This window comes from Dermacentor variabilis, chromosome 7, assembly GCF_050947875.1.
Source record: "Dermacentor variabilis isolate Ectoservices chromosome 7, ASM5094787v1, whole genome shotgun sequence".
Classification (NCBI taxonomy): domain Eukaryota; kingdom Metazoa; phylum Arthropoda; class Arachnida; order Ixodida; family Ixodidae; genus Dermacentor; species Dermacentor variabilis.
The window spans coordinates 100538169-100551978 of record NC_134574.1 but is presented as its reverse complement, the minus strand read 5'-3'; the positions used below and the strand labels follow the sequence as shown (position 1 = coordinate 100551978).

Here is a 13810-nt window from a genome sequence, read left to right as displayed (position 1 = left end):
CGCTTTCAAGCTCATCCTTCATTTAATCAAGCGAATAGCATTGAAGAAGCCGATGAGGATAGCTATAGGGGCTTGTTCGTACAGCATATCTTATTTTGTTGTAGCGCAAGCTGAACAAGGAAAACAATGGCACATCTGACACATACAGCACATTAGCGCTGTATGTGTGAGATGTGCCTTTCTCTTGTCCTTGTTCGGCTTGAGCTCCAACAAAAGAAAACTTGAAGAAGCATTCTTATATTCCCGTACGTTCATCATCAATGTTTCTACACAACTTTTTCCACGCGGTTTGCTCCGAACTATTGTATGAGCACGTCATGTAGTTACAGCACGCAGCCAATGACGTCCTGCATCCTGCGATGTCTGTCTGGTTTCTGTAGGGTTTTCTTCCGTGCAGCTACCTCACCATTTCATTACATATATTAAACAACTTGCGTTTTAAGAACCCGATAGTGAATAGTCTCGAGAGTAGGCATCTAAGTTATTCATGGTCTAGATATCAGTACAGGGGGGTACTCTGTACGAGTCCACCTAGTGGACTGTCCATTTCGGCCGCTGCTGATTGGATGCAGCCATACTAGCGAGCAGGAGACGAGCGGCCCGAGCCAATCAGCAGTTGCCGCAATGGACTCGCATAGAATGGTTTCACAGAACGGCCTTTTCGGCGTCATTCACTTGTAAGAAAAAAGAAATAAATAGTTATGTTCCATTCTAAAATTAATACGTAGTACGTTTTGGGAAAATCTGCCAATTTTTCGTCGATCTCGAAACCTTTGATTGTATCTATGAAAAAGGGTGTAATCACAGACAGTACAATGTTTGATATGCGCCCGTTTCATTAAGGCGTCTGTGGCCAAATGGAAACTGGCACGCGCGCACGCAAATCCTCCTCCTCCTCCTCCTCCTCCTCATCATCATCATCATCGTCATCATCATCATCATCATCATCATCATCACCACTGACTTAGGCGTCGCACTTCTCTCAACGTACTGCTTTCTCTCTTCACCATTGCATACCTCGAGAAATGTTCAACGTCACATTCGCTGTCGTGGGCTCAGTGCGTCGACGTCTCACAGTGTGCACGAACAGTGTGAATGAACTGCCATTTGCATTTCGGCCTAGTTTGTGAAATAACGCTGCAAGGGCATAATCGTTGCACGACAATAAAGTTGTACCATGTGCGGGATCGTTTCGACTGTTTGTGGCCGTGCACACTGCAGAATATTCGAACCGACCGGATGTGTAGCCAGACCATGCTTTGCTGCAGGTGTCGGTTCGCTGCCGGGTCCACTGTCGGCATTGTCACTGTTCACTTGGAGCGTGGCCGCAATGGTGGCGGCTGTCGTCGTTCGCCAGTGCTTCGGTGAGCTTTTTCCATCCCTCTTTTCATCTCCCATGGTGCCTATGATGACGTATTCATTACAGTTATTACAGTTATTGCACGTAATATGTGGCCTGACTGCGTGGCTGAAAGTCTGACTGCAACAAAATTAAGCTTTGGAGAAATGTTTTTAATCGATCCGTATATACGACAAAAGCAATCTTGGAAAAACTACAGTGCAGGAAAGTGTCTATTTCTTATTCATTGGCAACATTTAGATAGCGTCTAATGAGACGGTGCGCGCTCCTGTTGGCTACCGGATATGCTAGATATTTCAGCACGCTGAGGCAAGATGTGGGCTCTGTTCCAACTCGGAGGCATTGCCGAGGAGCCGCGCGTTCTGAGTCATGGGTCACTTCCGCCGTGTGGTAATGGCGGAGAGCTTTATTTCCTGTTTCAGTATTCAGAATGTAGACTTTTGCAAGCCTTTCGCGGCATGCACTGGATAGCAGTGGTTGGGGCCGCTCTTCAGGACCGGGTTTTGTTGTCGGGAATGGTGAACTGTCTGCTCAATAAGGCGAAAACGAATTATCCGGGGAAATTAAACCATGTAATCGACACTTTAGCGCTTGTTCACCCTGACCATCTGTGTTTGGGTTTGTCTCTTATTTTTGCGCTACCTTCTATTGCAAGTATGCCAGACACACTAGGTCATGAAAAAAGTCTTACTAGTTCTTCGCATTTTGCTATAGTCAGTATGGAGAAGGAACCTCATTCACGAGAGGCTTGTTGTAATTGAGGAAAAACATGTGACTGCATGCAAACTAACCCATGATATGTGAGCCATAAACGGTAAGCTAACCATAGCACATGTAATGTGGTTACATACTATATAACACATTCTGCGACATGTCATACTCGTACTTGCGGAACGTTGCATTCGCTGGGTGGGAGTCACGTCACAATAACTTATTGTTCGGCCAGGCTGGCGTAGGACGCGGGAAATATCACGCGGACATATCTATGCAAACTCAGGAATGGGTACGCAGGTAGTCACTAAGCCCGAGACTTTTTTTTCCGTTTCAGATGGCTACGATCCCGTGGAGAGCTGCTGACGACGGCTGCAAATGATGTGTAGATATAGGTGATGTTGCCGCCACCAACATTTTCTATGGAGAAGTGCTTATATGTTGATCTTAAGTGAATGTTTGATAATGCAAAAAGAATATATATATATATATATATATATATATATATACACCGAAGAAAGTGGATGAGGCAATGGCGACGCGTCAGCTCAAAGTAATTTATCGTTTCTTTATTTCACTTATTAAGCACAACTAATTTCCCCTATGTTGTCCTCGGTGTCAATGTTTGTTGGCTTCTTATGATATGACTAATAAAATTCGGGCCCCTCGGTTAACCCCCTTTCTTCTCGTTTATTACATAATGAGGGTCGCGAATCCGGAAACATTGAAGCAGGCACCCTATAACGAAAAACTACTCCAATATATTTTTATTCCAATCTCCTGACGTCAAAATGGCGTTACCGCTGACGCAAGCAGCCTCCGGTAACCCGCAGCGTTCTCTGAACTGATCAATCGAACGCTCTCCTCGTTTACAGGAGGTCACTTTTCTTTGATGTAAAAACGAATAAGATTGCCTACATTGAGCGGGTTTTATTGTCTCATTGACTCTTGAAGGGCGAGGAGCACAGTCAAGTGGAGAGGGTTTCGATGGGGCCGAGCCAGCGCAGTGAAAATGGCCACGGAAGGCTAAGAATGCCGCTAAAACCGATCCTCACCAAAGAATAGTTGGCAGGGCAATGTCGTATACGTGTCGAAAGACTCGATAATGTTGCACTGCCAAAAAAAAGTTTCATTTTACGCAAATAATTCCATGCTCTCCGGTAGGTGCGAGTAGGCAGTGCCTGAGCGATCGGCGGGCAGCCATCTTCTATTGCTTTCGGAACGAGGCAGTCTTCGGCTGTTCAGAAAAAAATCAGTTTTGTTCGGCATATGAATGCATCTTTAACGCGTACACGTCACTTTGACACGGTGAGTTTTCGCGGTTTTATGACGCTGTGTGAGACAGACAGGCGAAGTGGGCGCAGCCCGAAAACATTTGACCAATAAATAACACAGGGCTAATGGCAAAGAAAGCGTCGAATTAGAAATAATTATTTTTCTTTTGTTTGCTCTAATCATGCATAATCAGTGTGTACAGGTCCCGTCAGATGGGGAGCTATCGCGCTTGTTGTGACGTCCCGTGACAGACAGGCGAAGTCGGGGTGTCCTCAAAATCTTTTGAACAATCGCGAAGGGCTGATTGCATAATTGGAATAGAAAATTTTTGGAATAGCTTTGCGTTATGGCGCTCTAGGTTTGCTTGAATAAGGCACGTACACAGTGCGCTTGCTACCAGCTGCGACTACGTGTATCTCTGATTTGGACTTTGATATTCTGTGCAGCCATGAAGAATTCCCGCTTTGCTCGGGTGCTCTCATCCTGTAACTCACGGGCCGCCTTTCAAGGCCTATAGCGTGGCAGCGTACGGATGCTGCAGAACCAGTGGCCGCCCCTCCGTGTGCTTTTCTAGTTCTTAAAATAAAGGCTGGCCACTCAGCTTTGATATTTCTAAAACGAAGAAGTGCTCATCGTTTTATTTCACGAGTGTCGTTGGTTGCGACGACACTGTGGCAGTAATGTTGTAATCCAATGCATTCCTAGACGCCAAACGACGCCCAGAAAGGCAGCATCCAAGTTTGCCCGAAGTGTTGCGATCTATGAGAGAGCGAATAAAGTGTTAGGACAGAAAGCTGAACGGTCGCGTGGGTTGAAGAGAACATTGATGCACAAACTATTGAACTCAATGTTGTTTCCTGCGTCTGAGGCTGACAACGAGAAAAGAGCCATAATATTTGACCCGAACCCGTTGGAGGAGCATTATCAATGCCCAAGTCATAGCGTGCATGAGAGACATGCTGCGGGGAAACTTGTGGAATAATTCTATTGGTTTATATTATGAGACGCTTTGGTGGTGCTTTGACGTTGTACTGTATCCAGGGGCTACGCATGTTACAAAGCATGTTAGAAATTGCAAAGACAGTAGCGCGCACTGACACCAGGATTGACCAACCATGTCCCCACCCTTCAATATACTGGCTCAGGGACCGACTCTGCTTTGGTTACGCGGTCTGTAGGATCGGTCTTCTATACTTGGCCGAAAGCTGTTCATGCGAAGTGAAGAGCCGAAATCTTCACTTGGATAAAAGCGTGTTCAGTTGGCCTAACCGGTCTTGCTCCTTGAAATCTATAAGTTATTCTTCTTCAAGACGTGACCTGTGGCGGAGATTCACCAGATGAAAGGCATCCCGTTCCTGTATAAATATGACAGAGAGAGAAAGAGATAAGTGGAGAAACCGCAAGGTCAACCAGACGAGCGTCAGGTTTGCTACCTTAACCGCGGGAAGGTAAGCGGGCAATATAAAGAGAGAGAGAGAGAGAGTACCGCATGCATTTGGGAGGACTATAAACGGTCCCTCATCCCAGTACACTTAGAGAACTGCGCTAATGCTCTAATAGCTTTTAGCGCCAACGACGGAGGAGGAGGAAGCAAACTTTATGGCTCTAGAAAGAGTAATTCAGCGGTCAGGCCGGATGTCTTCATCTTCGATTGATTGATGACGATCTCCGGCCTGCATGGTTGGCGCCCCTATTCCAGCGCACCACTGAGCTTGGCTGCTCGTCGGGCATGATCCACCAGCCTCCCTTGGAGGCTAGGGTTGCCGCTGGAGAGCACGCTCTCCCACTGCTCCGCACTCGGATTTTCTATTTTGTGGAATGCCTTATTCGTATTGCACTCCCATGTGATGTGATAAAGTGTGGGTATTGCGCCACATCACGGGCATGTGTCCCTGTATTGACTTGGGAACAATTTGCTTAGTATATAAAAATTTGGGAAAGTCCCTGTCTGCAGCTTTCGCCAGTAAACTGCCTGTTGTTCAGTGAGTGTATTGTGGGGCGTGGGATATCTGATCCTCGTCCCTCTATGGTAATTTAGTATGTCAGAGTACGTTGGGATCACTGTCATGAAATCCTCAGGATCTCTGTTTAGGTCCACCTGGTTTGTATTCTCGCGAGTGATGCAATCAACCCTTTGGTTGCCCTCAATCTCAGTGTGCTCCGGTACCCAAAAGATGCTGTGTCTAATGCGTTTATTCTGTCGGCCAGCGCGGAGGAACATATGGAGCGCTTTTTGACTGATTCTGCCGTGAATGCAGTTTCGGCATGCTTCCTTGGAATCTGTTAGAATTATAAGGGATCCATTTGTGCGGTAGCCTTGCACAGCTGCAAGAGCAACAGCCATTTCCTCTCCCTCGGTTACCGTACAATCCCGTGCCGACGCGCAAGCGATCTCCCTATAGTCCGAGTCAATTAGTGCCGCGACGACTCTTTGTTCCGTTTCCCTTCGTTCTCGGGGATATACCGCAGCGTCCGTGTATACCGTGTTCGCCTTGGTTGCTAGGTATTTTTCTACATATTTTGTCCTAGCGTTCCGCCAGGCTGTGTGTATATTCGGATCCATGTTTCTTGGCAGGGACCCTACCTTGATGGTGCTGCGATTCTCATCGGGTAGGTTTGCCGTTCATTGTTCTTCCCTTTCAATTTCTTTGTGCCCTAGTTTTTAGGAGCTTTCTGTTCTTGGTAGTCTACTGGAGTCTGAGTAGCTGCGACCCTAATTGTGCTTCTTTGAGCTCCTCGAACGTGTTGTGGAATCCGAGGGCCAGCAGCTTCTCTGTTGAAGTGCTGAACGGCAAGTGAAGCGCTGTTTTGTATGCTTTCCTTATGATGGCGTCGGCCTGGTATGTTTGTGTTGTAATATGGGATGGCGTACGTGGTCCGGTAATATGAGATGGCGTACGCGATCCGGCTGATTATGAGGCTTTTAACCAACTCGACCGCACCTTCCTCCTTCATGCCGCTTCTATATTGCGAGACGCAGGTGATCATACGTGACACCTGTGCCGTCGCTTGCTTGAGTAGGTTTATGCTGTGCGTGCAGCGTTGATTGCTCTGCGCCCACATTCCCAGAATCCTGACGGCTTCTTTTTCTGGTATCTTCTGTCCTTCTAGGGTGACGCTGATTTGTTCTTCCGAGCGTTTTCCTCTTCTGACTCTCAGGAACTCAGACTTCTCCGTCGAGCAGGCGAGGCCTCTTTCCCTAACGCATTCTTCCACGCATGTTGCTGCGGCTTGCAGTCGTTCTTCCTTTTGGCTGATCGAGCGTTGGTTAGTCCATATGGTGATATCGTCGGCATAAATGGCGTGATGTATGCCGTCGATCTCTTCCAGCTTCCGGGCTATCCCAATCATTGCAATGTTAAAAGGATCAGTGAGATCAAGGATCAATGTGGGGTTCCTATGTCTGGCGTGTAGAACTCGTCTGTCCGTAGGTCTCCTAACCCCACCGTGGCTGTTCTGTTTGATAGGAACGCTGTCACGTAGCCGTGGATTCTTCGTCCGCTGTTGAGATTGTCCAGTCCCTTGAGGATGGCCGCGTGGCTGACGTTGGCGAACGCTCCTTTGACATCGAGTGTCATTATTATGTTTTCTCCGTTGTAGGGGATGTTGCTTAGAACCCCCTCTTTAATTTGTAGTAGGACTTCTTGGGTTGATAATTTGGTGCGAAAGCCGAACATACTGTGGGGATACAGATCTTCGTCTTCCATGTATTGTTGTAGCCTCCTTGTCACGATTCGCTCACACAAGTTCCCAAGGCACGAAGTGAGTGATATCGGCCCTAGGTTTTCTACTTGTAGCTTTATTCCCTGGCTTGGGGATCATAACTACCTCCGTATGTTTCCATTCCTCTGTCAGTGTCCCCAATGTGCGTTGAGGAAGTTCGTCAGGTGTGTGACCGCATGATCACATAGGTTGCTGATTAGTGCGTTCTTAATCTAGTCTGCGCCTGCTGCTGTGTTCCGGATGCCTTAACTGCTGCGAAAACTTCCTCCCTGGTGATGGGTCTTTTCTAAGTCGGAGTTTTCTTCGCCTCGGTATCTCTCCGTGTACGCTTCGGGTTTATCTTGCCCGTAGCACTTTACACGGACTATTTGCAGTAGCTCTTCTTCTGTCCCTTCAAATTGGTGTACTAGTCTTTGGATGGCCTTGTTACTTTCTAACTTGGTCTTGGTTGGGTCCATTAGAACCTTGAGGATTCGCCAGGTCTTTGCGGTGCTGAGGGTTCTATTCAGCGAGTCGATAAACTTTTGCCAACTTTGTCGTGTGAGTTGGGCGGTGTATTCCTCTGCCTCCTTGGTAACCTCGGATGCGGCCGCGATCCGAGCATCTTTGAGTCGAGGCCATTCACTCAGCTGAAGACGAAACCAAATTCTTCGTCTAAATTTGAATCAAACGCAGACGTATATGGTAACGAACGTGCCCCACAAGGATTTAGATGGTTATGATGATAATGGTGAAAAATTTTTATAGACAGGTAAGGGGAAATCGGGAAGGAGACCTTAGTTCAGGCTCAATGGTGTAATCGGCGACATGGCCCTTGCCCGTCGGATCAATGCGCGGGCGACTTAAGAGGTGCCGGTGCAATGGACAGCTTCCCACTTCTCTGGGGTGCGGAAAGCAACAAGGATAAATACGGGTGAATAACGGGAAGCAAGGAGCGGTGCATTGTACGGTAACGTTAATGGTCGCAGGGCAAACGACGCATCCTGGAGAAGCGAGATCCTTGACGTTGCGCTGAAGCTCTCACTGCAGGGTGCCGACCAATGTGTTTGGGATCGCTCCAATATTCTCGTGCCATTAAATTTTTTGCTTACGAAGTTTTACGACCAAGAGTGGGAAGCCCTATGAACAAATGTAGTTCAGAATTTCAAAACTAACAGCTGGCTTCGCGATAGGATGGCCAGGAGTATTCTGGGATTACGCGATCGTGTGAGTGTCGTTACCATGTTATCAGCATACTCGATCTTGCAAGAAAGCACACAGAAACCAAGTTCATGGCCGGCAAACCATATTCGAGTCCTGTAGATGTTCTCGGAGACAGGGAAGGCAGGCCCACAGTCACGCATGCAGCGCAGCTGTGATTTGAAAGCCTGCACGCGAAGAGGCTCCTTTTATGCGCGATGTGCTGAGTCCCTTTGTTCCTTCGCCGTTCCCTCAAACCAGCTGCCGCATTAAACGCCGTTGCCCATAAAACATACCAGGCTGCTTCGGCGCGGGATGTATTCTGCGTTCAGTGTTCGCTCACGAAAAAAACAACAACAACTAAGTATACGCAAGAAGGTGCACTTTTTATTTTCTATGACAAAACGCTGGAAGCGTTGTGCGCAAAATGTAGATTGCATTACGCCGGCAGGTGTTCTTGAGATTGTATATTTATCTCCTCATGCGTTCGATTGGTCGGGTGTCTTAGCTCTTTTTTGACGACTTCAAAATCCGGAGCATGACGTGTAATAGCTTTGCCAGAACGTCACGTGCCATAGTGGACAGCATTGCACGTTATGGCTACCTCCGTGTCGCCCACTGGACCGCCTGGCCTCTGTTGCTCTTCTACGCCGTCTACAGTGTCGTACGAAAGAAAGGTAACGTTTATTTTTCTCTCAGATGCAGTGTGCAGGAGCACCGTCTATAGTAACGCCTGTTCAACATTTAAGTAAATTACGACGGCGAAAAGGAACAAAGCAGGCTTCTTCAAGGGCCTAACGTTTCTGGTTATGCAGCTTCTCTATGTGAATGACAAGTCCTTTCTCGCTTTTCGTTTTTCTGCGAGGGTGGTAGAGAAGGTTGGGTTAGGGGATATGCACTCTCCTAAACATCTGAATTTCCGGCCTATTCACCCTGACAGGACGGCTTCATTTGAAAGCCGTGAATGATTATCATAAAAACTTGAGTGTGCATGTGCGTGTGCGTGCGTGCGTGCGTGCGTGTGCGTGCGTGCGTGCGTGCGTGCGTGCGTGCGTGCGTGCGTGCGTGCGTGCGTGCGTGCGTGCGTGCGTGCGTGCGTGCGCGCGCGCGCGCGCGCGCGCGCGTGTGTGTGTGTGTGTGTGTGTAATTGGTATTATGGGCAATGAAATGACAAGCACAGAACATGCCACAGGCACGCGACATAGAAATTTACTAAGGTATCTCGCTGGGACCGGTCTCTTTAACCCTTTCAGACGCCCATATTTCTTGCATCTTCAGAATCACAGAAAGTGTGCCACTGCAGAAAATAATAAGAATTTTCAGTTGTTTAGAGAGTTTTATCAAGTTTAGAGAATGAGGGCGCCATACGAAAACTCCCTACAGCAACATCAAATATGTGAACATAAACTATTTCGTGTTTCGAAAATCTTCTAAAGCACTAATCAAGCCATTTGATAATTACACGACGAAAGAAGTGTACCCGCTGTATACAACATACTGACACCGAGTGAAAACACCCATCCCGTCTACGTTCCCACTAATTTTGCTAAAACATTCTGCACGTTATGCGAAATTGCTGCGCACTTCCAATTGTAAGTGCTTCAATATGTACGCCATGCATTTTAAATACCATTACTTTGATAAGTGCTGTTGCTGTTGCACTATCTTGCTATACGCAGTTGTGTAGACAGCGTCTGAATGGGTTAAGGAAGGCTGAAAGTGCAACATCTTTCCAGCGCACAATTGAACGCGGACGAGAAGAGAAAGACAACACGAACGCCGGACTTCACCTGAATTTTATTCATGGAAAACAGGGCTTTATGTACACAGGGGGAGGGAGTGGGGGCCTGCTAGTGCGCAGGACCACTCAAAAATACACACACAGAACACAGAAGTCACGCACACACAGAAGTCCGGCGTTCGTGTTGTCTTTCTCTTCTCGTCCGCGTTCAATTGTGCGCTGGAACGATGTTTCATAATGCTAATCATAACCAACTAGCCCAGCTGTCCATACTTGGCTGGAAGTGCCTTGGTTGCGCGAGACGCGCAGACTCTGCAGGGAATTGGACGAAGGTGAAGAAATGTTCTGGTCGAAGGTGGGCAGATGGAAAAGGGAGAAAAAAAAAGAAAAGATGCATATCTTGTGAATTTGTGATGACTTATCGCGCGAGGCGATGAAGGTAGGTAACCTTGTTAGAACTTGACGGCTAATGCAAAAAAAAAAAAATGAGATCCCCGTCTCGACGAGACGACGTGCGCGGTTAGTCCACGAGAGAAGCATGAGTGTCGTAGCGCAAGGCCCACGACAGCCCCCGGTGCTACGATTCTTACCAAAGCCTTGTGAACAGTCGCTATCGATCGATACATTTTTTTCAGCGCTGGTAGCACGAAGTGATGTGCATGCGAAACATGCCCGTGTGTGTCGTTCTCTCGCCTACAGCCGAGATAGTCTCCGCTCTCCACAGAGAAGCCCGAGGATTGTGCAGGGTCTACGAATGCGAGCAAAGGGTAAGGTCATCTATATATTCACAAAGGCTCGGCATGGTTGCACTGTTTGCGAGCAACGCCAGCGTTCTCGTATACGCCCGACAGCGTAACTGTCGGGTACATACGAAAAACGATTTGCTTTAAGTTTCGCGGTCACTGATACAGTGAATCCTGCGTAGTCGCTCGCTTACTAAAGAAAGAAGCTTAGTTGGGTCTGTCAGCTTTTACTGTGCATGAAAGCCCAACTCGACATTTCAGAAAAGCTATACTGACGCATCTGTTTTGCGTTATAACACCGCTCACATTCATTTCTGGCGAGCCCCAGTAATCGTAGTGCGTACTTTATCGTTCATAACATTTTGAAAAGATTACCCATATAATTCTTGTGGCTATGGCGTTGACAGTTCGCGAGCGCAAGTTAGCTCATTTACTGTGTGGACATTTTATAATGAATCGGCTCTTTCGCCCGTTTCCGTGGACGGTGGTTGGCGGTTGGCAGCAGTCGGATTTTCACCGCCGATACAAAGACGCCGATGCAAAGACCGCGCGACCTATTACGCAGCGAGGAGCTCAACTTCCATTAATTATATCCTTGGTGTCTTTGTTTGTTGGCTTCTTATGATATGATTAATGAAAATCGGGCCCCTCAGTTAACCCCCTTTTTTTTCGTTATACATAACGAGGGTCTCGAATCCGGCAACATTGATGCCTTCAGGTAGCATGTGTGGGTTTATTGATCGGTTGCTGTCACCCAAAAAGGTCACGTTATCGTGGCGCCTGCGGCAGCAAAAAAGATTTTCTACGTCCGCCGCCAAGGACTGTGAGTGGTGGCGCTAACTAACACTCCCAGGGTTCTACTAGGAAAACATAAATGCCCAAGAAAGTGGACGGGGTAACGGTGCCGCGGTAGCTCAGGTGAAGCATCGCACGCGAAATGCGAAGCTTGTGGGATTGTTCCCCACCTGCAGCAAGTTGTTTTTTGATCCACTTTCATTTCAATTAATTTATCGTTTCTTTATTTCATTTATTGAGCCCTAGTAGTTTCCCATATGTTGTCTTTGGTGTCAGCGTTTGTTGGCTTCCTTTAATATGACCAATAAGAATCAGGCCCCTCGGTTGGCCCAGTACTCCTGTCACTACAAATTTACTTAACAGACAGAATTCAGTTATTAAATATATCAGGAGCTCACTCTAAAACCATGTTCACTATCACTAATGCTGGCGTGCCCCAGGTTTCCATATTGGGTCCGCTTTTATTTTTAGTATCTGCCTAACTGCCTTTCTTCTTCAAAACGTGTAGTTTTTGCAGACGATATTACTATCATTCACTCTGATAAACGTTTTACAACTCTAATATTTAACCTTAATGGCGATTATATAGCTTGCTGGATGGGTGCCATGCTAAACAGCTACAGATAAACATGTCAAAAACGAAGTTTGTTCTGTTGACTTCCCACCAACGAACATGTAACTCCATTCCTCCTATTTTTCTTGGTGCCAGTAGTATGCCTGCATGTTTTTCCTGCAATTATCTTAGTGTAGAAGCACACAGAAATCTTAACATTATTAAACAAATGTGTAAAGTAAACAATACATTACCTACGGGACCAGGGTGCTTCCAAAAACACAAAACATATTTAACCATCAAAGAATACTATGCTTATACTTTTCATTTATTCATTCCCACATTAACTACTGCATTAATTGTTAGGCAAACACTTACGTAACTCCTTAAAAATGATCGCAAATACAACAGAATCAGGCTATTAGGATAATTACTTAGCCCGTACAACCACAACGCCGCATATACTTTACGAAGTAATTACATTCTTTCAGTCACAAAACTGGATAAATATAACCTGGGCACCTTTTTGTTTCGACAAACTAATTACACATGGCGCGATGACTTGATACAACAATCTCCTCTATAAATACCAATATTGCCAGGTTTGCAATAAGTAGGAACTTATCTTTACCCAAAATACATTCTGATTATGGCAAGCAGAGCGTCCATCTTTCATGCGCCGCATTCTGGAACCCGGTACTATTAGATAGAAAAACACTGAAAATTCACGAATTCAAGAAGCAAATAACAGAATATATATTTTTTTAGGTAGGAACTACAGTGACGGCGCCCGGTACTTTAACATGTGCACTACAGTGACGGGGCCCGGCACTTTAACATATGTACTAGAGAAGTGGGGTCCGGCTCTTTAACCGCATTGACATATAGCAAAAATACGAACATATATATGGACGTATTGATATAAGAACGGTAATCGAGGTCCCATGACCATGATCATGTATGACAAAAGGTGGAGAATAGCGTTTTTGCGGTTTCGCTAAGTTCCATGCTTGGGGCCCTCCTGCATATACGATACATTTTTATTGCGCATGAATATTTTCTCAGCGAACAGTGATCAAATCTCGATACATCTTGCGTGAAGGTTGGGCTGAAAACTGCCTTCTTCGTAGCGCGTAGCTCGTGGAGAAATGTTTAGAAATTTTTTCCAGAATAAGAAGGCAACAAAAGAAATAGTGTTTGAAACAAACAAGTTGTTAGGCTTACATGAGAAAATACTCAAGCACGACAAAAAAAATTGTGCATGCAGGAGGGCCCCAGACTTGGCATTTTGCGAAATCGCAATAATAGCATGCTCCATTTCATGTCATATAAAACGTTTTCCCAAGAAAACTAGAGCATTTCGAGCTAAGGGTTAATTCTTTGTGTCAACATATTCGCCCATCACATGTAAAAATTCTATAGAAAACAAAAGAATGGTAATGGGACTTTGATTAGCGTAATCTTAATGCGCCTATATTGAGAAAACTTTGCATATTTTCGAAAATTTCACAGAATTCCGACCAAACCACACCTTACTTTTTGGCGCAGATGTGACAGACACACATTTAAAGTGCAGCCACTTCAGGAACGCGTCACACCCAATGGCGTTATCATGAACCCTTTGCCGACATGCACTACATATTCATAAACTATGATTACGCTTCTGAGTAATTGTTGCAGTGAGCGCGGTCCACCCATCATCCGTGAAATAGTTCCGAATTTCACCTGTC

At 46.2% G+C, this 13810-nt stretch overlaps 2 protein-coding genes across 2 annotated transcripts in view; both read left to right on the top strand.

Moving 5' to 3' along the window:
* Positions 1-2466, top strand: part of LOC142586986 (protein Skeletor, isoforms B/C-like) — a 29434-nt gene extending 26968 nt beyond the window's left edge. Inside the window, exons 8-9 of the mRNA XM_075697856.1 lie at positions 1269-1364; positions 2409-2466. Of these exons, the coding sequence (XP_075553971.1) occupies positions 1269-1364; positions 2409-2437 (125 nt within the window). The 3' untranslated portion in view covers positions 2438-2466. The remainder of the gene's footprint in view (positions 1-1268; positions 1365-2408) is intronic.
* A 6152-nt stretch (positions 2467-8618) lies between these two features.
* LOC142586985 (protein-cysteine N-palmitoyltransferase HHAT-like) overlaps positions 8619-13810 on the top strand; it is a 43326-nt gene continuing 38134 nt past the window's right edge. Inside the window, exons 1-2 of the mRNA XM_075697855.1 lie at positions 8619-8925; positions 10689-10756. Coding sequence (XP_075553970.1) covers positions 8787-8925; positions 10689-10756 — 207 coding nt within the window. The 5' untranslated portion in view covers positions 8619-8786. The remainder of the gene's footprint in view (positions 8926-10688; positions 10757-13810) is intronic.